Source organism: Calonectris borealis, unplaced genomic scaffold, assembly GCF_964195595.1.
Source record: "Calonectris borealis unplaced genomic scaffold, bCalBor7.hap1.2 HAP1_SCAFFOLD_49, whole genome shotgun sequence".
Taxonomy (NCBI): domain Eukaryota; kingdom Metazoa; phylum Chordata; class Aves; order Procellariiformes; family Procellariidae; genus Calonectris; species Calonectris borealis.
Genome location: NW_027441458.1, coordinates 1,036,536 through 1,059,407, shown reverse-complemented (window position 1 = coordinate 1,059,407; position 22,872 = coordinate 1,036,536). Strand labels below are relative to the sequence as shown.

Here is a 22,872-nt window from a genome sequence, read left to right as displayed (position 1 = left end):
ATGGTGAATTCCTGCCAATGGTCCACTGACAAGGAACCGTATATACATATCCCCGTGGGTCCAAAGCAAAAAAGTCTAGAGTTCTTAATTGATACAGTTCTTAACTGAACCTAAATTAGCATTCTAAATAAGCAACAAGTCAATGAGTTAGGAATTAAACAATCAAGAAAGACTCTAAACATAATCCGGGTGATGGGTGCAGCAGAAAAATGTTGCATAACTCGGACTCAACTTTGGCTACCTGGAGAAAAGCAGATGATGGCTGTGGAGGTGGTTTTAAGCCCTCTTAAGGGAAATACACTGGGATTTGATGTATTAGTGGGCAAGCGGTTGTATCTACCTGATGGCAAGGTGTGGATTTTTGGAAGTAGAGGAGCAGAGGCTGTCCATGTTAGGACCCTGCAGCTTGCTCCCACCCTACCGCAACCTAAAGTAACCTGCGTTTCTCAATAGCCGCTACCAACCGCAGCTAAACGGGGCATTTCAGAGGTAATTAGCGACCTCGAAAAGAGACAGATCATAAGTCGCACACACTCCCCTTATAATTCTCCAGTCTGGCCAATTCGTAAGCCAGATGGGCAGTGGTGCCTAATGATTGACTGCCAAAGATTAAACAATAATACCCCACTGCTAATGGCTGCTGTCCCAAGTCTAACCTCTACAGGAACAGCAACAGGCTGGTGCCCACCCGTGGGTGGCCGCCCAGGATGTCAGGGATATGTCTTTCATGATCCCATTAAGAGAAGAGGATAAGCCTCAGTTTGCCTTTACCTGGGAAGGGACCCAATACACCTTTAATCGACGCCCACAAGGATACAAACACTCCCTCATGGTTGCCCACAATGCCTTGGCCAAACTCCTCGACACAGTGGAGGTGCCATCAGGCATCCAAATGTATCAGTGCATAAACGATATCCTACTTGGTGGAGATAATAAAGAAGAGGCAGGGCAAATGGCCAAAGCCATCTGGAACCAGTTGACTACAAAGGGGCTAGCTATTCCGCCTTCCAAATCTCAAGGTCTCGGACAAGAAATTAAATTCCTAGGAGCTTGGTGGATAGCCGGAGCAGTTGCGGTACCCAATGACACTCTGTCAGCTCTTGAGAAAGGGCAAACTCCAGGCAATAAGACAGAATTAGAGCAACTGATAGGTACAACGGGCTATTGGAGAAAGCATATAGCGGGCTTTTCGGTGATTGCCTGCCCTTTCTATGACTTGCCCTGAAAGAATAAGGAAGAGGATTGGACTCCAGGACATACAGAGGTCCTTATTATCCTAAAGGATGAACTTAGGACCTATCAGAGGCTAGGCCCACTACACTCACAAGACCCGTTGAGGGTAGAATGGGGGTTAGACCTTTATCGTTCTCTTCTACCTCATTGAAGGAAGCTGAACAATGGTAGTCAGGGTGGGAGAAGGGACTCCTCTCACTTGCCAGGGCAGTTAAGGAGGCAGAGAGGTTACGTACTTCGAAGACATTACAGTACAAGGGCCTTTTCCTCTGTTAAATTCGATCCTCAAGGGATCACCCCCTCCTGAGGGAGTGGCCCAGAAGGCTACGACACCAAAGTGGTATGCCTATGGCGAGGGAGTTAGTCTGTTACTGTCATTAAGAGAGGGCCTGGTCAAAGCCTCTACGCTCTAACAACCTGCGAATCCGGATCCGGTTTTGCTGGGCCAACCCTAGAATCCTTCACCAATCAAAGAGGCGCCCAAACTGACCGCAGGCTCAGGTGCACAAGGGATGTGCTTCTCAGATGCATCTGCCTGCCGAGTGGGATCCAGGTGGCAACATAAAGCAGCGGCTTTGGAAATTGGTGCTGGGAAAAGGATTACAGAGGAGAGGGAAGGGAGCGCACAGGCAGGGGAGTTGCACCCTCCTGCTGGCAGCAGAGAAGGGCGCTGCCATAATTTACACTGATTCCTACACACCCATATGGGTGCCACAGAGTGGATATGCCGGTGGGAATCCAATCAGTGGGAAGCAGGCCGTACAAAAGTCTGGAGAGCTGGAGATGGGCAGCGATTGTTAGAAATAGGCAGATCCCGACCCCTAAGGTGGGATGGGGAAAAGGCCATGCACGAAATGGAACCCCTGCTGCGAAATGGAATCAACAGGTAGATCACCTAGCCCAAATTAAGGTAGTAGACAGCGAAAAAGAAGATTGGGGGTGGTTGGCTGAGTGGCTGCACATTAAGCGAGGCCACCCGGAGAAAGCAGACCTCTGTTATGAGTGTTGTCCCAGGGATGGCCAGTGTCCATGAGAACATGTGAAGCAATCCTTACAGCTTGTCCACAGTGTCAGATAAGGCTTAAGGCCAACCGCCCAAATTGAGCTCCAGCCCTGTGGAGAGATTTTTATTAAAGAACGGTCATCCTATACCAAGCACTGAGGATTTGTTAGCAATAGTATAAGGCTGCTAAAGAGCAACTGTAGTTTTAGAGTCTCTGAAGTGATAGTAGAGTAGGAAAAACAGGCTGAGGAATGTAACTATCAGTAGATTAGGTAACGGAATGCAGGCGCAGGAAGCGTTCGCGTGGACACCTGCTTTTGACCAATCTGTGTATGTTAAGATTCGTGTGCTTGCTGACTGTAAACCAATAGAGGATTCGTAGGTGCGCGTGTTAGTGTGGCTAGCTTATAAAAGTAGCACAATATCTTGAAATAAAGGAGAATGACCATACCCACATTGGGACTCCTCATTACTCCGGGAACGCGCTCCTATTCCGACCCCGGGTCACTCCAACATCTGGTAGCAGAGGATGCGGAAACATGCTGGGCTCGTAACCCAGAGGTCTGGTAGCAGAGACTACAATTCTTCGAGACTGCGGTAAGCGCAGCGAGAGAAGGGGAGTGGGAAACCAGCGACTGGGAGTTGTACTATTCTATTGCTCAAACAGATAGAATAGATATCGGTGCAGAGTGGCCAACTGCCTCCCAGAGGGTGCGCTGCTATCATGGAAAGTGAGGCAGCTGCTACGTTGCTCGCTGGTTTACTCTCTAAGAGAGGGATCGAGACAACGGTGAAACAGCTTATCAAGCTAATTAAGTTAGGGCAACGTTTGGAACTTTTTAAGAACACTCACACGTTGTTTTCTGTGCTTGAATGGCAGGAGCTGGGAGAACTAATGTGGCAGAAGCTTACTGAAGGTAATAAGAAATTGGAGAAGGACATTAAGTCTGTGTCAGACTTGTGGGGAGACGTACTAGACACTTTAAAAGCTATGAAAGCTGAACGGGAGGTGGCGTGTGCGGCTGTTCAGATGCTGGCTCCGGACCCCATGCCGGAACAGTCTAAGAGCATGGAATCCAAGGCGGGACCTTTCGCGCGATTTTTTGGGCTGCCTGCTGTGAAGGGTATGATGGGGTCCACCTGTAAGACTGTTGCTGAATTGCGCGATAGAGTTGAGCAGGACTTAAAAACGCCCGACAGTCTATGTTCGCCATCTTGCCCGACAATATCATCTGCGCCACAGCAGCAGGAAGTTGCCGGAGCTAAAGCGGAGCAGCAGTGTGAGGCGAAAGCGGAAGAGCAACCGCCGGGCATGAAGGGGGAGGAGTGGCCAGCTCCACCCACCCCCCCGATTCCAGGCAGGGAAACGTGCCGCCCTCCTCCCACTGCCCCTCCTCTCCACCCCCCCTTGCCACTCTCCAGTGATTCCTCCGGTGCTGCCACACCGCCATCCAGCGGAAAAGAGAAAAATTCAACAGACAGTATTAATCAGTTGTTAAAAGACGTTGTGCAACAACTAAAGGACGTGACTACACAGACTCAGCAAAAAGGAGAACCTTGGTCAACCGCCGGTTCGAGAGACAACTTGCCACCCTGTTTCTCCGGACCTACCGCGGCTACCCATCCCGGCCGATGGAGTGGAGTTGTTCAGGATGCTATTTTGGATGGACAGTGAGGAGTTGTATCCAACATTGGCCCCATGGCTTTTCCAGTGGTACAGCAAAACGGTCAAGGAAAATGGGAACCGCATGATTGGAAGATTCTACAACAAGCCAAAAATACTATATCGCAGTATGGTGTTAAATCGGAAGCCTCGCGACAAATTGTTATTTGGATTTTTTCTGCTGATTTGATGTGTCCTCATGATTGTCAAAGTCTGATGAGGCTTCTGTTGACACCTACACAGTTTTTGTTATGGGGATCGTCATGGTCTCAGAGGGCAGTGAATGCTGCTGCCCAACATCAACAGCCAGGGGATCCATTATTTGGGATCACAGCAGAAATGCTCATTGGTGGGGGACGTTATGCGGATATAAATGTCCAACTGACTTTTCCTGTCAATATGTTACAGTTATCTTCTAAGCTTGCTTTAGATGCGTTTCTTTCCTTACCAGGATCGGCAGCCCCTTCTTTCAGCTCGGTGATGCAAGGTGCAACTGAGAAGTATAGCAACTTTACTGATAGGCTTTGGGATGCAGTAATGAACCACCCAGATTTGGGAGAGGACAATAAACAACAAATGTTTAGAATTTTGGCCTTTGATAACTCCAATAAACCTTACCAAGGCCATTCTAGCCAGTCTGCCCAAAGGGGCAGGAGTGGAAGAAATGCTTTCTCGGGTGGAAAGAGCAGGGGTTCAAAAACAAAATGAGTCGATGGCAGCTGTGCTGCAAAGTGCTGTCAAAGAAGTAGTGCAACCATTGGCAGCTGTTGTTAGGCAAAAAAACTCTCCAGGAATAGTCCAGCCCTTTAAAGGCATCCGCTTTCGTTGTGGGGAACAGGGGCATAACAGGCGAAATTGTCGTGCTACTGTATGGTGTGATTGGCTGATGTGCAAACGGTCTTAGGCGACATCCAATGGGTTCGCAATTGCGCTGGCATTACCAATGCAGACATTAAACCACTAATTGAATTACTGCGAGGCACTCAGCCTGCAGCTGAAATTCATATGACGGACAAACATCACGTAGCCTTACAGCACATTATAAACAAACTTACTATAGCCTGGACTGCAAGAAGAATCCTTGAACTGCCACTTTCTTTGCTTATCTGTAACACTGAAGAATCACCTTTTGCCGTTATATGTCAATGGCAAAACAAGAAGGGGGAGATGAAGGGACAACAGGGAATGAACTCCGTGATTGCCATTGACAACAAGAGTAATGATAACTTGCCAAATTCCTCCCTTTTTCAAATTTTGGAATGGGTTTTCTTACGGGTACAACCACGTTGCAGTATACAAACTCGTCCTGAAGCCATAGGGGAATTAATCCGAAAAGGGAGAACGCGAATTATAGAGCTGACAGGACAGGAACCAGCAGACATCGGTATTCCTGTTAACGCTGTAGATTTAGAATGGTGGATACGCCACATGTTGGCCATTCAAGAATCTCTGTTAGGATTTAGCGGAAAGGTGCATTCTCAGCAACCTCAAGGGAAATTGTGGCAGATTCTAAAACGAAATCAGTGGCTAGAAAAACCTAAAGTGATTGTTAGCCCGATACTCGAGGGGTTGACGGTATACACAGATGCGGGAAAACGCTCTAGACAAGCTGCATGCGTATGGTGGGAAACAGATCAATGGTGCAAAAAGATTTTGCAAGGGCAAGCTGGAGATACCTTACAGACTTTAGAATTAATGGCGGTGGTATGGGCATTAGGGAACTGGCCTGATCATCCTTTGAATGTGGTGACTGATTCTCTATATGTAGCTGGGCTTATACCAAGAATTCAAGACGCACTGATTAGGGAAACAAATAATCCTCAGCTAGGGAAATTATTTATTCAATTAAGATCGACCATCTCCCAGCGAACGGCTCCGTGTTGTGTCATTCATATCCGTAGCCATCAATGGGAGTTGGGTTTAGGACAAGGCAATCAGATAGCGGACAATCTTGTCAGTCCAGCGTGTCATGTACCACCTGTAGATAAATTTTTACAAGCTAGGCAGGGTCATGAAATATTTCATCAAAACTCAAAGGGTTTAAGAAGGCAATATGGGTTATCAGAAAACGAAGCTTGCTCTATCATACAGGCCTGTCCCAAGTGTGGAAATCATGGACCTGGAATAGGGCTGGGCGTTAATCCAAAAGGTCTCAAGGCTTTAGAGCTCTGGCAGACTGATGTAACTCATATCACTGAATTTGGGCAGCTCAAATATGTACATGTCACCATAGATACCTTCTCTAAAGTAATATGGGCCACGGCTTTATCGGGTGAGAAGGCTCATCATGTCTGTAAGCACCTCCTTGCTTGCTTCGCGGTGTTGGGTGGGCCAGAACAACTGAAAACAGACAATGGCCCTGCTTACACCAGTCAGAAGTTGAGAACCTTTCTGATGAGATGGGGGGTCAAGCATATTACTGGCATCCCACACTCACCGACGGGGCAGAGCCTTGTAGAACGCACGCATCAGGTATTGAAGGACTATCTAGCAAAGCAAAAGGAGGAAGAAAAGGACCCGCAGATGAGACTGCATAAAGTCCTATTTACCCTAAATTATTTGTGTCTGATGGGAGACAGAGAAGAGTCATCGATTATAATCCATCACCAAAACCTTAAGTTTAACTCTCATACAACGCTTCCGAAACTAAAAGTAAGGTATCGAGACCCAATCACTGGCATGTGGCTGGGCCCAGTTTCGGTAATATTTAATGGGAGGGGATACATGTGTGTTTCCACAGATAAGGGACCAATATGGGTGCCTAGCCGAGCGGTGAAGCCTGCACTCTCACAAGAAGAGGTTACCTAGGCAAACAAAACAGATCAATCTGCGTTTTGTTTTGTCTCTTGCTACGGCAACTGAGCCTTTCAGAACCTGTTTGGTGGGCGTGCCTGGTTTCTGGGTAGAAGAGGTTATGTGTTGCATGAACCTATCCGATCATGGTGAGTCTACACATAAACAATTACAATGGTTAAAAAACCATGTAAGCATGATACCACAAAATCATGGCATTTTAGATGAATGGCTCATGAATCTTTTTAGAGAGTTGCCGCAATGGCTGATAGCTCTGATAAAAGAAGGTTTGCGTATATTGATTATCATCTTAATATTGTGTGTATGCTTTTGTATTGCTTTTAGTCGTATAAAAAAGGCTGTATCGAAAGTAGTAAATCAGGCTTGGATTGTTCAAAAACAAAAAGGGGAAATTTGTGGAGGGATTTTTATTAAATAAAAATCATCCTATGAACATTCCAAGCACTGAGGATTTGTTAGTAATAGTATAAGGCTGCTAAAGAGCAATTGTAGTTTTAGAGTCTCTGAAGTGATAGTAGAGTAGGGAAAACAGGCTGAGGAATGTAACTATCAGTAGATTAGGTAACGGAATGCAGGCGCAGGAAGCGTTCGCATGGACACCTGCTTTTGACCAATCTGTGTATGTTAAGATTCATGTGCTTGCTGACTGTAAACCAATAGAGGATTCGTAGATGTGCGTGCTAGTGTGGCTAGCTTATAAAAGTAGCACAATATCTTGAAATAAAGGAGAATGACCATACCCACATTGGGACTCCTCATTACTCCGGGAACGCGCTCCCACTCCGACCCTTGGTCACTCCAACACTGGCTGGCTCGCCAAAATTGACTTGCGGAAACCAGACTCCACAATCTTTGAGATTGTAAAGTAGGTATGTTTATTCAGCACTGGGCGGCACGGGGGGTAGTCCCACCAGATTCGTGCACACCTCAACGCGGCACTCACCATAAATATATACAGTAAAATATTACATATTCATAGAGTTTTGTAATACGCCTATACATATGCATGACCTGTCCCCGCTTTGTATTAAAATGAGTTCCAAGAAGGCATTTCCATAGACCCCTCCCATCTGCGCTTGCGCATTGCCTCCTAGTGGTGGTCGTCGGGGGTCGTGGGGATGAAGGCTGATAGTTCCTCTTCGTCACCGCTAGTAACCTTTTGTTCTTGCGCAGGCTCAGTTGTCCTCTTACTTTTGTCCATACCGCAGGGTCAGTTTTAGCTGGCTTCTTGAGACAAGTTTTTAGTCCTTATCAGGAACTGTCCTTGTGCAGCGCATCAGTTAATTTATACCATAGCTGAGTCGGCCTTATCAGGCTGAGCCGGCCTTGTGAGGAACAAAGTATCAAGCCCCTACCTACTGATTCAATCTTCTACCTACTATTAAAAATTCAACTACTAAAATTACTTAATTCCTTCTCTCAATGTGGTGGTCAGAGGCCGGCTTGGGCTTAGCAACCATGAAATGATAAAATTCTTGGTTCTTGGTGAAGTAAGGAGGGGGGCCAGCAAAACCGCAACCATGGACTTCTGGCGGGCGGACTTTGGCCTGCTCAGGACACTGGTCAAGAGGGTCCCTTGGGAGACAGTCCTGAAGGGCAAAGGGGTCCAGGAAGGCTGGACGTTCTTCAGGAAGGAAGTCTTAAAGGCGCAGGAGCGGGCTGTCCCCATGTGCTGTAAGAAGAAGGGGCGGGGAAGGCGACCGGCCTGGCTGAACGAGGAGCTCTGGCTGGGACTCAGGGAAAAAAGGAGAGCTTATCAGCTTTGGAAGAAGGGGCAGGCAACTCAAGAAGAGTACAGGGATCTCATTAGGTCATGCAGAGAGAAAATTAGAAAGGCAAAAGTCCAGCTAGAATTCAACCTGGCCACTGTCGTGAGAGACAACAAAAAATGCTTTTACAAGTATATTAATGACAAAAGGAGAGCCAAGGAGAATCTCCATCCTGTATTGAATGCAGGAGGGAACGTTGCCACCAAGGACGAGGAGAAGGCTGAGGTACTCAATGCCTTCTTTGCCTCAGTCTTTAGTAGTCAGAGCAGTTATCCTCAGGGTATTCAGCCCCCTGAGATGGAAGACAGGGACAGTGAGCAGGATAAACCCCCCATAATCCAAGAGGAAGAAGTTAACGACCTGCTACGCCACCTGGATGCTCAAAAGTCTATGGGGCTGGATGGGATCCACTCGAGGGTACTGAGGGAGCTGGCGGAGGAGCTTGCTGAGCCACTCTCCATCATTTACCAAAAGTCCTGGTTAACTGGGGAGGTCCCAGATGACTGGAGGCTCGCCAATGTGACGCCCATATACAAGAAGGGCCGGAAGGAGGATCCGGGGAACTACGGGCCGGTCAGCCTGACCTCAGTGCCGGGGAAAATTATGGAGCGGTTCATCTTGTGGGCGCTCATGAGCCATGTGTGGGACAACCAGGGGATCAGGCCCAGCCAGCACGGGTTCATGGAAGGCAGGTCGTGCTTGACCAACCTGATCTCCTTCTATGACCAGGTGACCCGCCTAGTGGATGAGGGAAAAGCTGTGGATGTGGTCTACCTGGACTTCAGTAAAGCCTTTGACACTGTTGTCTCCCACAGCATTCTCCTAGAGAAGCTGGCGGCTCACGGCTTAGACAGATGCACTCTTCGCTGGGTAAAAAACTGGCTGGACGGCCAAGCCCAGAGAGTTGTGGTCAACGGAGTTAAATCCAGTTGGCAGCCGGTCACGAGCGGTGTTCCCCAGGGCTCAGTACTGGGGCCGGTCCTGTTCAATATCTTTATCAATGATCTAGACGAGGGGATCAAGTGCTCCCTCAGTAAGTTTGCAGACGACACTAAGCTGGGCGGGAGTGTTGATCTGCTGGAGGGTAGGAAGGCTCTGCAGAGGGACCTGGACAGGCTGGATCGATGGGCTGAGGCCAATGTATGAGGTTCAACAAGGCCAGTACCCGGTCCTGCACTTGGGTCACAACAACCCCATGCAACGGTACAGGCTTGGGGAAGAGTGGCTGGAAAGCTGCCCAGAGGAAAAGGACCTGGGGGTGCTGGTCGACAGCCTGCTGAACATGAGCCGGCAGTGTGCCCAGGTGGCCAAGAAGACCAACGGCATCCTGGCCTGTATCAGAACTAGTGTGGCCAGCAGGAGCAGGGAGGTGATCGTGCCCCTGTACTCGGCACTGGTGAGGCCGCACCTCGAATACTGTGTTCAGTTCTGGGCCCCTCAGTACAAGAAGGACATGGAGGTGCTGGAGCGTGTCCAGAGAAGGGCAATGAAGCTGGTGAAGGGCCCGGAGCACAAGTCTGATGAGGAGCAGATGAGGGAACTGGGGTTGTTTAGTCTGGAGAAGAGGAGGCTAAGGGGAGACCTCATCGCACTCTACAACTACCTGAAAGGAGGTTGTAGCGAGGTGGGTGTTGGTCTCTTCTCCCAAGTAACTAGTGATAGGACGAGAGGAAATATCCTCAAGTTGTGCCAGGGGAGGAGAAATTTCTTTACTGAAAGAGTGGTCAGGCCTTGGAACAGGCTGCCCAGGGAAGTGGTGGAGTCACCATCCCTGGAAGTATTTAAAAGACGTGTAGATGAGGCGCTTAGGGACATGGTGTAGTGGGCATGGTGGTGTTGGGTTGACGGTTGGACTCGATGATCTAGAGGGCTTTTCCAACCTTAATGATTCTATGATTCTATGATTCTATGATTCTAAGATACTTCATAATAAATAAGAGATTGTACTCAAAATGAATATATCATTCATTTTTCTGACCCTGCTAACGGTTTGGCAAGTTTGAAATCTAAACTTTCTTCTAAATGAAATAGTTCTATTTATTTCAATGTTTGGTACTGTCATTGGTGTAAGGAGGATCTCACTTAGCTGTAAATCTTGTTGCAAAAGCTAGATCAAATCTTCCTTCCTCCCTCAGCCTTATAAATTAAGGTATTGTGTTGGTGTCCTGCCCTTTAAGGTAATATTTGTTTCAACAGCTGAAATAAAAGCATTTGAAACCTGGACTCTAATGATGATAGGGATACAAACTGTAGTGCACAGTTCAGTAACTGTAGTCTCCACAAAAAGCCAATACCAGAAAGTGAAGGCTATAAGTGCCTGTTCCATTTCTTTTGAGTTTCTGTTAAACTATAGATCTATCTACTCCTGCTCTCACCACATTCAGCAGTGGCCACACAGCACCTTTGTTTCTTTGTTCCTGAAGCAGTGACCACTCCTTCTGGTGCCCTGCAATGGCCTTTCAAATTCAGAGGGAGTTTCAATCTAGAGCCTTGCTGAGCTTGGAGGATGCTGTCCTCGAAGAGCAGCTGTCCTGAGCTCTGCAACCATGTCACAGCTCTGTCTCCTCAGGACCAGCTCCAGCTCTTCCTGCCTGTGGCCCTGGCTGAGGCCATTGCTGCACGTTTGGGCTGAAGCCCTGCAGCTGTGGAAGCAGGCAAGCTCGTCCCTGCCCCAAGGAAACCTGGTCCCAAGCGCCCAAGACCCCCTGTGTGCAAAGGCTTTGCTTCAGAGCAGAGACGTGGCGTGGACAACAGAGAGCTGAATGTCTTTCGAGCCCTAGGACTACAAAGCCACACTGAAATGCCTATTTCATTCACGTGAGGATATCCCCCAGCTTGGAGAAATTAGGTCTTTGCTTGTCACCTTCCGGGGAGTCCTGTCTAATGCTGGGACAAAGAAAGGGGATTCTCATGCCCAAGTCTTTTCCTGAGAGGAGAGGTAAGTGTCTCTGCGCAGCTGAGGGAGGGAAGATCAGGGATGACTTCAGGCTGTTTCCCAGCAGGTTCCCCTGGAGCCCCAGGGACCCCTCGAGGGAGCCGCGAGGGGCAGAGCAAGTGGTGCCTTGGGCTGGTCCTCTGCTGCTGAGCTGGGCTGGGCTCCTGGAAGGAGGGAGCTCCTGGCAAGTGGGCAGTGCTGCAGAGAGACAGCTCTGCCCAGGAGCAGCTCCTCTGCAGAGCGCAGCAGGGCTGAGGGCACTGCCTGCAGGCACCGAGGGGAGGGAGCGAGGCAGAGAGAGCGTAAAGGCAGTCTGGAGTGGGAGGATGCTGAGAGCTCACTGCGCGGAGAGATCTTCACAGCCCAATACATGGTAAGTCCCTGGGTGCAGGACAACGTAGCTGGTGTTCCTGGAGGGATATCCAAAAGCTGGTACATGCCACAGCAACTATGATCTTTCAGGAGGACTCTCTCAGTTTCCCTGCTGTAGAGGAGGAGGACGTGCTGCAGAGCAGGGCTTCCCTGCTGCACCGTCAGAAGGAGAGGGCATGACGGCTGCCTTCTCCCAGGCACTGCTCCAGGGTGTGAAGGCGTGTGTGCAGGCAGGGGTGGCCAGGGCTGTCCTTCCGAGCAGGGTCCCTGCGCCCCAGGGGGCTGAGCACCAGGGCAGAGACTCTGCCGCCTGCCAGGCTCAGCACTCAGCCTGCCCGGGGAGCTCTCCACGATGCTGTGGGGAGAAGCTGTGGGTGGAAGGAGTGAGCCCCGGCAGGGCAGGGTCCTTCTGCTGTCCAGAGAGTGCAGCGTGGGTCAGGGCTGCTCAGGCTTCTCCATCACCCGGAGGACATTTGCAGAGGGTCATGTTAAAGATGGGTGTCGAGGTAGGGGATTACCTGAAAGGGAAGCAGTGTGTGCTTTGAGTTTTCTCCCCTGGGTTGTCTGGGTGGGCAGTGGGAGATGGGAATTGATTGCTCTGCTCTGGAGTAGGCAATGAGACCCCAGTTCTTGTTAGGACTTGCCTGAGCTGCTCCTTAGCCCCTGCACACACCGAGATGTCCCTGGGCAGTGCCCTGCTGCCAGGAGGTGTCTGCAGGGCAGAGCTGAGCACGCAGCAGGGCGGATGGGCTCTGTGAGCATGAAGAGGGAGGAGAGGTGAGGGCAGAGAAACAGGTCCTGGCCCAGAAGAGCTCCAGGGGCAGCAGAGCCATGGGCAGCGAGGAAGAGAGAACTGCTCTCAGAAAGGCCATGGCAGGAGGGGTTCAGGCGCCTCCCTGCCATCCCCTGCAGTGCAGATGCTTTCCCTGGAGCAACCCCCTGCTCTCCTCACTCACACAGCAGAGCCTCTGCCCTTCATGTCATGGACACTTGGCCATGAGTTGCCTTCCCGGCAGCCTGACCACCAAAGAGGAGAAAAACTCAAGCCTCTGACTGTGTCTCCTTTCGGGGGGAACACACGAGTGCCAGAGTCCTCCAGCTGAAAGAGCTGCCAGCACAGGGCAGCTGAGCTCAGGGCTATGGACAGAGCGGCTGTCCTCACTCTGCACTGAGGGACAGTCCCTTTGCCTCTCAGGACCCACACGAGTTCACTTGCAGTGCAGCAGAAATGCCCAGGATTTCTGCATTAGAAACACTGCTCAGCTGTGGTGGGGCAACCAGACCAGAAGGCACAAACCAAAACCCCACAGCTCTGCTCTGCAGGCAGGTGAATTGGCAGCGACAATGCTGAGAATCTCTTTGATATCACGAGTCGATTTAATCTGAGATCACCCCGTGTTCCTGTTTCCCTATTGCTGTGGGGCAGGACTAACTCCTCCAGAGCCCAGAGCAGAGCCTGCGGCTCCCTGGGGCACCCTCAGCCAGCACCAACCAGAGCTCGTGCAAGGGACCTGCCAAAGGTCTTCCTGAATGGAGAGAGACACTTTGGGGTGGTCCTATGAGAAATGGCTTTGATTTTGCTCAGAGAAGTCTCTCCTAACTTGTCACTGTCTTTTCCCTCTTGGACAGTCCCCCATGCCCAGAGGCAGCAGATGTCCAACACCAGCTCCATCACCCACTTCCTCCTCCTGGCCTTCGCAGACACGCGGGAGCTGCAGCTCTTGCACTTCTGGCTCTTCCTGGGCATCTACCTGGCTGCCCTGCTGGGCAACGGCCTCATCATCACTGCCATAGCCTGCGACCACCGCCTCCACACCCCCATGTACTTCTTCCTCCTCAACCTCTCCATCCTCGACCTGGGCTGCATCTCCACCATTCTCCCCAAATCCATGGCCAATTCCCTCTGGGACACCAGGGCCATCTCCTACTTGGGATGTGCTGCCCAGCTCTTTCTGTTTTCCTTCTTTTTAGTAACAGAGTATTATATTCTCACCATCATGGCCTATGACCGCTATGTTGCCATCTGCCAACCCCTGCACTACGAGACCCTCCTGGGCAGCAGAGCTTGTGTCCACATGGCAGCAGCTGTCTGGAGCAGTGGGTTTCTCACTGGTCTGCTGCACACTGCCAATACATTTTCACTGCCACTCTGCAAGGGCAATGCTGTGGACCAGTTCTTCTGTGAAATCCCTCAGATCCTTAAGCTCTCTTGCTCACACACCTACCTCAGGGAAGTTGGGCTTCTTGTGGTTAGTCTTTCTTTAGGTTTTGGGTTTTTTATTTTCATTGTGGTGTCCTATGTGCAGATCTTCAGGGCTGTGCTGAGGATTCCCTCTGAGCAAGGGCGACACAAAGCCTTTTCCACGTGCCTCCCTCATCTGGCCGTGGTCTCCCTGTTTGTCAGCACTATCATATTTGCCTATCTGAAGCCTCCCTCCATCTCCTCCCCATCCCTCGATCTGGTGGTGACAGTTCTGTACGCGTTGGTACCTCCAGCAGTGAACCCCCTCATCTACAGCATGAGGAACAAGGAACTGAAGGATGCCCTCAAGAACCTGATTCGAGAAGTAGTATTTCAGCAGAAATAAGCTGCCCATCTCTCTTCACAAGGTTTCTCCAAGTGATCTCAGGCAACTTCTGTCCTTTGGGCATTGTACTGGTTATAATCGTGATCAGAAATGTTTGCTTTCATCGTCCTTCTCAAGAGGCTGAAGCCAGTCTGTCTGGCCCAAAGGCCTTCTCTCCATGAGTCTATCACTGCGCTAATGCTGGCCTCCTTTGTGGCATGTCTGTAAATAAAGGGGATAGCCTGCGTGCAGCGTGTGCAGCTTGGGCTCTTCTTTCCACAGAGGAGTGCAGAAGACGCTCAGGGAATTGCAGGCGAAAAGGCCCTGCTGTTGGGCTTGGGTGCTGCATTGGCTTAGGGGGACAAGGGCATGGCTTGATGTGTAAGGGAATGAGGGCTGGAGTGAGCCTTCACTTTACTGGTGCCCAATGCCATGGAGATCCTGGACGGTCAAAAGGCATCTGCTTGAGGCTCTCTCACATATGGCAGGGCTGGTCAAAGATGCCCGACCTTCTGACGGGGGATCTGAACCCACCAGGAGAGCACAGGGCATCTCTGGGTCACTGGGTTCCTCGAATGGAAAGTGAATGGAGGTTTCCAAAATTTCCCCAAAAGTGGAGTCACCCAATGGAAAAGGGCTAACCTGAAGGATGCACAGCCCAATGGGGCTCTGCAATGCCAGAGAGGCAGCGGAGACACAGCAGGCACGAGGAAGGCAGCCTGAAGAGTGCTTCACATCATCTTCAGTGAGGAGCCATGGGCTGGGTCCAGTGACACACCTGAACACATCCTGAAAGAGCTGAAAGGCCCTGTGATTTCTCAGAGTATCCCAGCCCCAGAGCCATGGGAGAAACCTGTCAGGGGCAGTGATGCCAGTCTGGCCAGATCTGCTTCACTCCCGCACCAGCATGGCCAGGATGGAGTCAGCCCATGGTGCCAGGGCAGCTCTGCAGAGCAGCAGCACCAGCTCCGGGCCCTGTGGGCACCTCAGAGGAGGGAGCCAGCAACAACTGGCCAGGCCAGCACGGACACACTCCCCTGGGGAAAGGCTCTCTGTGGAGCAGGGGTTTCCCTGGAGAAGAGTGGAGCACCACGCGTGGGTCAGAAAGAAGGCAAGAAGCAGGAGAAAGAGGTTTTTCTGTTCAGCAGCTTGGGGCAGCTCCTGTGCCACTGGACCTGGGGGTGGGGGTGGCACAGGCTGTGTGGGGGCTCTTCTGGAAAGGACACAACAGCACACCAAGAGTGACGGAACCAATTCCTTGGCCCATTGCTGGCCTGGAGCCCTGGGACTGATGGGGAGGAAGAGAGCCCCTCCCCACCCCCAGGAGCTTCTGTGTCCTTCCAAGAGGCTGGGGCTGTGGTGGGAGTGCCCAGAGCTCTGCAGCACCCTGCAGCAGGCACTGCTGTGGGGCAAGCCCAGGCTGAGACTCACATGGAGCCTGCTGCCAACCAGCACCCCCAGACCCCTTTCTGCAGAGCTGCTCTCCAGCCACTCCCCTCCCACTCTGTACTTGTGTCCGGAGCATTACTCCATCCCGGGTGCAGATCCCGGCATTTGGACTCCTTGAATGTCATGCCCTTCAGGATGACTGCTCAATGCTCCAACCTAGCCGGATCCCTCGGCAAGGCCTCTCGTCCCTCGAGAGAGTCAACAGCACCTCCCATTGTGGGATCATCAGCAAACTTGCTAACAACGGATTCCACTCCTGCCTCCAGATCATTGAGAAATACATTGAAAATTGATAAATGTATAGAACTGGCCCCAGGATGGAGCCCTGAGGAACACCACTGGTGACCAGCTGCCAGCCAGATGCAGCCCCGTTCACTGCGACACTTTGAGCCCTGCCGTCCAGCCAGTTCTTCACCCGTGAGTGCTCTGGGAATCCCCTCATCCCACGGCTGGACAACTTGCCCAGAAGGATGCTGTGAGGGACGGTATCAAAAGCCTTTCCGACATCCAGAAAAACTGCATCCACTGCCTTCCCTTCATCCACGAGGCAGGTGACCTTATCATAGAAGGGTATCAGATTGGTTACACAGGACCTTCCCTTTGTGAACCCATGCTGACTGTGCCTGATGATTGCATTGTCCTTTAAATGCCTTTCCAGAGCACCCACAATCCTAGAATCCTAGAATATCTCAAGTTGGAAGGCACCCATAAGGATCATGGAGTCCAAGTCCCTGCTCCTCACAGCACTACCAAAAACTAAACCATATGACTTTCATAAATCTAAACAAATTGGCAAACATCAATTTTTATACAAAAACACCCCCAGTGCTATGAAGATTCCCTCCATAGCACTGAACTATATCTGTCACTCTTTTCTAGTGGCACTAAGAAAACAGAAACAACCTCTAAAATCTTGCTGCAGGGCAGGTCAGAATCGGATGTTGCTTATGGAAAATTTTGTAACAGCCCTATCTAAAACTCTGTATTGCTTTATCTGGAATAAACACCTCTCCTCCTTCAGTAAGTTACGTCATCTCCTTCGGAGCAGGTTTCCTCTCTTTGTACCTAACGTACAACCTTGCAACTGGCATGTTGTGCATCAGAAGAGATCAGCACTTCAAGAACTGCCCTCTCTGTCAACAGTACAGTGCTCTTGCTGAGCCACTGGTCATACTCAGTGCTAATACACAATAAACTAAACCATTCCGTACTCCTTTCTTGTCATTGAACCATTTTTCTGTACAGGCTTGTGCTTATTTTTAAAAGCCAGTCATTGTACTGAACCTGCTAAAATTCCTGCAGAACAGCTGGTTCTTGCCTTGGAAGTCTCCTTTCTCCTCTCTACGTACAGTAGCAGAGAAATCTTGAGGGCATGCATTCCCTTCCCACAATTTTTAAAATAATCGTCATGGTTTAACCCCAGCCGGCAACTGAGCCCCACACAGCCACTCACTAAGTCCCCGTGGTGGGATGGGGGAGAGAATCGGAAGTGTAAAACTGAGAAAACTCGTGGGTTGAGATAAAAACTGTTTAATAATTTTTAAAAAGACATAGTATAATAACAACAAAAATAACAATAAAAAACGATTGTAAGGAAAAGAAAAAAATACAAAGAGAACAAAAAATAAAACCTGAGAAGGACAAACGATGCAAATGAAAACAATTACTCACCACCAATCGCAGTGGCCCCCCCGCCAACCTCCCCCCTAGTTTTATTGCTGAGCATGACGTCATATGGTACGGAATATCCCTTTGGTCAGTTGGGATCATCTGTCCTGGCTATGTCCCCTCCCACCTTCTTGTGCACCCCCAGCCCACTCCCTGGTGAGGTGGGGTGAGGAGCAGAAAACATCCCTGTGTTATCCACACTGTTTCCAGCACAAATCCAAAACACAGCCCCATACCAGCTACTCTGAAGAAAATTAACTCTATCCCAGCCAAAACCAGCACAGCAATTTATATTATGATCTTCTCCATGGTTTTTCCAGGTACCGAGGTCAGACCAACAGGTCTGTCGTTTCCTGGGTCTTCCCTCTCGCCCTACTTGCGTACGTTGGAATTATGTTGACTAGCTGCCAGTCAGTGGGGACCTCCCCAGACTCCCCAGACCTTTGGTAGATGATCGAGAGGGGTCCTGCCGTGACATCCCCTAGCTCCTCCAGTACTCTGGGATGAATCCCAAAAGGCCCCATGGCCTTGTGAACATGCAGCTGGTACAACTGGTCCCTTTCAATTTCAAGGTCCACAAAGGGACTGTGCTGCTTTTGGCTGGGATAAAGTCAATTTTCTTTATAGTAAATGGGATGGGGCTGTGTTTTGGATTTGTGCTGGAAACAGTGTGGGTAACACAGGGCTGTTTTCGTTCATGCTCAGCATATAAAGCTGGGGGAAGAAGAAGGAAGGCAGGGACGTTCAGAGTGATGGCATTTATCTTCCCAAGCAACTGTTACGCATGTTGGAGCTGCCCTGCTTCCCTGGGGATGGCTGAACACCCACCTGCCGATGGGAACTGGTGAATGAATGCCTTCTTTTGCTTTGCTTGTGCACGGCTTTTGCTTTACCTGTTAAACTGCCTTTATCTCAACCCACGAGTTTTCTCACTTTTACTCTTCTGATTCTCTCCCCCATCCCACCAGGGGGGAGTGCACAAGCGGCTGTGTGGGGCTGAGTTGCTGGCTGGGGTTAAACCATGACATGGACACAGTCACTGTTCCTGCAGTCGTGGTCTTCCAACTGAGAAGACCGGGCAGCCCAAGGGCTATCAGTATTATTAAAGACCAAGGCAAGAGGACACTAGGAAATGGAAAGAAGCTGCATCAGGGGAAGTTCAGGCTGGACACGTGGAAAAGGTTCTTCTCCAAGAGGGTAGTCGGTCACTGGAACAGGTTCCCCAGGGTAGTGGTCACAGCACCAAGCCTGTCAGAGTTCAAGGAGCATCTCGACGACACTCCTCTTAGCCATATGGTTTAATTTTAGGTAGTCCTGTGAGGCGCAGGGAGATGGGCTCAATGATCTTTATGGGTCCCTTCCACCTCGAGATATTCTATGGCTCCAAGGAAAAGCATGGAATGCCTCCACTTGCTCTTCATCCCTATTAGTCGTCAGGTGACCATCTTCATTCTTTTGACCTCCTCCTCTTGCCATTCCCGTACTTGAAAAAGCCCTTCTTTTTGTCCCTGTGACACAACCCTGGCCAGTCACAACTCTTGTGGAGCTTTGATCTTTTGGGTCTTCTCCCTGCATATATGCGAATCATGGCTCTGTAATCTTCCTGCGAAGCCTGACCTTGCTAGCAGAGATTGAACTGTTTCCTTTTCCTCTCGAGCTCCACGAGGAGTTGGATGCCATTCAGAGGGCATGCCATTCAAATGCCGTTCAGAGGGACCTGGACAAGCTGGAGAAGTGGGCCTGTGTGAACGTCAGGAGATTCAAGGCCAAGTGCAAGGTCCTGCACCTGGGTCGGGGCAACCCCCGGTATCCATACAGGCTGGGGGATGAAGGGATTGAGAGCAGCCCTGCCGAGGAGGACTTGGGGGTCCTGGTGGAGCAAAAGCTGGACATGAGCCAGCAATGTGTGCTCACAGCCCAGAAGGCCAACCGTATCCTGGGCTGCATCAAAAGCAGCGTGGCCGCAGGTCGAGGGAGGGGATTCTGCCCCTCCATTCTGCTCTGGTGAGACCCCACCTGGAGCACTGCGTCCAGCTCTGGAGCCCTCAGCCCAGGAAAGACATGGAGCTGTTGGAGTGGGTCAGAGAAGGGCCACAAAAATGGTCAGGGGGATGGAATGCCTCTGCTGTGAAGAAAGGCTGAGAGAGTTGGGGTTGTTCAGCCTGGAGAAGAGGCGGCTTTGAGGACACCTGAGGCACCCTTTCAGTACTTGAAGGGGGCTTGTAAGAAAGATGGGGAGAGACTTTTTAGCAGGGCCTGTTGCAATAGGACAAGGGGGAATGGTTTTAAACTAAAAGAGTGTAGTTTCAGACTAGACAGAAGGCAGAACTTTTTTACAATGAGTGTGGTGAAACACTGGCACAGGTTGCCCAGAGAGGTGGTAGATGCCCCGTCCCTGGGAACATTCAAGGTCAGGTTGGACGGGGCTCTGAGCAACCTGCTCCAGTTGAAGATGTCCCTGCCCACGGCAGGCGGGTTGGACTAGATGACCTTTAAAGGTCCCTTCCAACCCAAACTATTCTATGATTTTATGATTCTGATCCCATTACAGATATTGATAACATTACACATACTGATACAGATGATTGTGGTTTAACCCGGCAGGCAGCCAAACACCACACAACTGCTCGCTCGCTCCCCGCCACCACAGTGGGATGGGGGAGAGAATCGGGAAAAAAAAAGAAATATTTATGGACTGAGATAAAGACAATTTAATAGAACAGAAAAGAAAGGGAAAATAATAATAATAATAATAATAATAATAATAATAATAATAATAATAATAATGATAGAATATACAAAATGAGTTATGCAGAATGCAATTGCTCACCACCCGCCGACTGATGTCTAGCCAGTCCCTGAGCAGCGATCGCTGCTTCCTGGACCGCACCTCCTAGTTTATATACTGAGCATGACGTCATATGGTATGGAATACCCCGTTGGCCACTTGGGTCAGCTGTCCTGGCTATGCTTCCTCCCAGCTTCTTGTGCACCTGGCAGAACACGGGAAGCTGAAAAGTCCTTGACTTTGCATAAACACTACTTAGCAACAACCACAACATCGGGGTGTTATCAACATTCTTCTCATACTAAATCCAAAACACAGCACTATACCAGCTACTGGGAAGAAAATTAACTCTATCCCAGCCGAAACCAGGACAAGGTACAATTACCATTACAAATGCCATTACCAATACCATTACAGGTCCCAATACCAGTATAGAGACAGCGATACCATTACAGGTAGTCAAACCAATACCGAGACCATCAGTGGTACAGACACCGGCAGAGATGTGGTTGCTGATACTATTTCAGCTAGAGAAAGAACTACTCATAGAACTATACATAAACCAAATACACGTACACGTACAAAAGCAATGCAAGCACATGTGCAGGTACAGGGTCTGGCTGGCATGGAGTTCGCTTTCCCCATAGCAGCCTCATAGTGCTGAGCTTTGGTTTTGTATTTAGAACGGTGTTAATAACACATCAATGTTTTGGCTATGCTGAGCAGTGCTCGCACAGCACCAAGGCTGTCGCTCCAACCACCCCCTCCAAGGGCAGGAGGCTGGGGGTGGGCAAGAGGCTGGGAGGGGATATAGCCAGAAGAGCTGACCCAAACTAATCCAAGGGATATTCCATACCATATGATGTCATGCTCAGCATTAAAAGCTAAGAGAAAGGGGCAGCAGGGGGGCATTAATTATTAAGGCATTTACCTACTGAAAAAACAGCTATGTGTACTGAGGTCCTGCTTCCCAGGAAGTGCTGGACATCACCTGCTCATGGGAAGTAGAGAATAATCTTTTTGTTTCCTTGGCTTTTCTTTATTAAACTGCCTTCATCTCATCCCGCAAGTTTGCCATCTTAATTTCTACCCCTTGTCCTGCTGAAGAAGGGGAGTGATAGAGCAGCTTGGGGGTGGCACTTGGCGGCCAGGCAAGATCAACCCTCCACACTGATGAATGATAGCTAGTTTCTTGAGCAATTGTAGAGTTTTTAACAGTTCAGTACTTACTCTAACTAGGACTTATAAACCCGCGCTGCTTCCGTAACTGTCCAGTGGTGTGGCATACTCCAAATGCATACCAAGAGTCAGTATAAATATTTACAGTCTTTTCTCTGGACAGCTGGAAAGTCTTTGCTAATGCAATCAATTCTGCTGCTTGGGCACTCAGCTTCAGACTGAGTGCTGAAGCCTCTGCTACTTCATTTTCAGGAGTTTCTGAATAACCTCTAACCCAGTTACTGTTCAGATAATATGAGGACCTGTCTACACAGAGTTCAAGATCAGGATCTGGAAATGGTACGTCTGTTAAATATTTTCAAGTCTTTCTGGCTTCACAGGCTGTTACCACACAATCAGGATGTGGATTTCCTTCCTCAGGAGGAGGGAGCAGAGTAGCAGGGTTCAGCGTGTTACTTCGCTTCATTGTTATGTTTTCCACCATTAAGAGAATCAGCTCATAATGATGTACCCAGTGCCTGGGTAAGGTGCTGTGACAGCAGCATTTCAATTTCATGTGGCCTTTGTACCACTAGAGGGGATCCAAGCACCACATTGTCACTCTGTTCAACCAGGAGTGCTGCGACAGCTGTCCTAGGGACACAAGCAAAGGGTCCTTGAGCTACCAGACTGGTCTGGTTTTGGCTGGGATAGTTACATTTCTTCACGTACAAACATGAAGTCTGGCAATCCCAGAGCAGGTGCAGTCGTTAATGCGTCTTCAAAAGCTCAGACGCCTTTCCCTTGTCTGTTGTCCAGTGATGGGGTTCTCCAGCATCTCGAGCAGGAGTCTGTGTCAGTGGTTTTGCCATTTCCCCAGGAGCAGCTTGTGGCAGGGGGGGCATCAGGACCGCTGCGTCCTTACTTTTTGCACCCTTACAGTGGCGAGTGCCAACCATCACGTACGCACTTTAGGTCAGTAATTATGGTCATGTATACACCTCGGGTGAGGAGTAAGAAAGTTAAGGCTCTCAGCCACTCAGAGTTGACCACAGGTCAGATTCAACTAGGGTATAAATGGAGCCCCACCAGAGGGCAAGTTGAGTTGGTCCTCCTTGGAGCAGCAGGTCTGCAGTCAGGGACTCTGTTAGGTCGTGCAGAGAGAAAATTAGAAAGGCAAAAGCCCAGCTAGAGCACAATCTGGCCACTGTCATGAGAGACAACAAAAAGTGCTTTTAGAAGTATATTAATGACAAAAAAAGAGCCAAGGAGAATCTCCATCCTTTATTGGATGTGGGGGTGAACAGTGCCACCGAGGACGAGGAGAAGGCTGAGGTACTCAATGCCTTCTTTGCCTCAGTCTTTAATAGTCAGAGCAGTTATCGTCAGGGTGTTCAGATCCCTGAGCTGGAAGTAAGGGACCGTGAGCAGAATAAACCCCCCATAATCCAAG

General features: G+C 49.8%; 1 protein-coding gene across 1 annotated transcript; it reads left to right on the top strand.

Annotated features, from left to right (window-relative positions):
• The first annotated feature begins 718 nt into the window (after positions 1 to 718).
• Positions 719 to 14,377, top strand: LOC142076404 (olfactory receptor 14C36-like). The gene is made up of 2 exons (XM_075138703.1): positions 719 to 1,151; positions 13,491 to 14,377. Exons 1-2 carry the CDS (start codon positions 719 to 721, stop codon positions 14,375 to 14,377), a joined length of 1,320 nt encoding a protein of 439 aa, XP_074994804.1.
• Positions 14,378 to 22,872: the final 8,495 nt, after the last annotated feature.

Excerpts from the sequence above, each read along its gene's own strand:
- LOC142076404 (XM_075138703.1), top strand. The coding sequence starts at position 719 with ATGTCTTTCATGATCCCATTAAGAGAAGAGGATAAGCCTCAGTTTGCC. Across the intron at positions 1,152-13,490 it reads AGAATTAGAGCAACTGATAG|ACACGCGGGAGCTGCAGCTC; the intron begins GTACAACGGGCT and ends TGGCCTTCGCAG.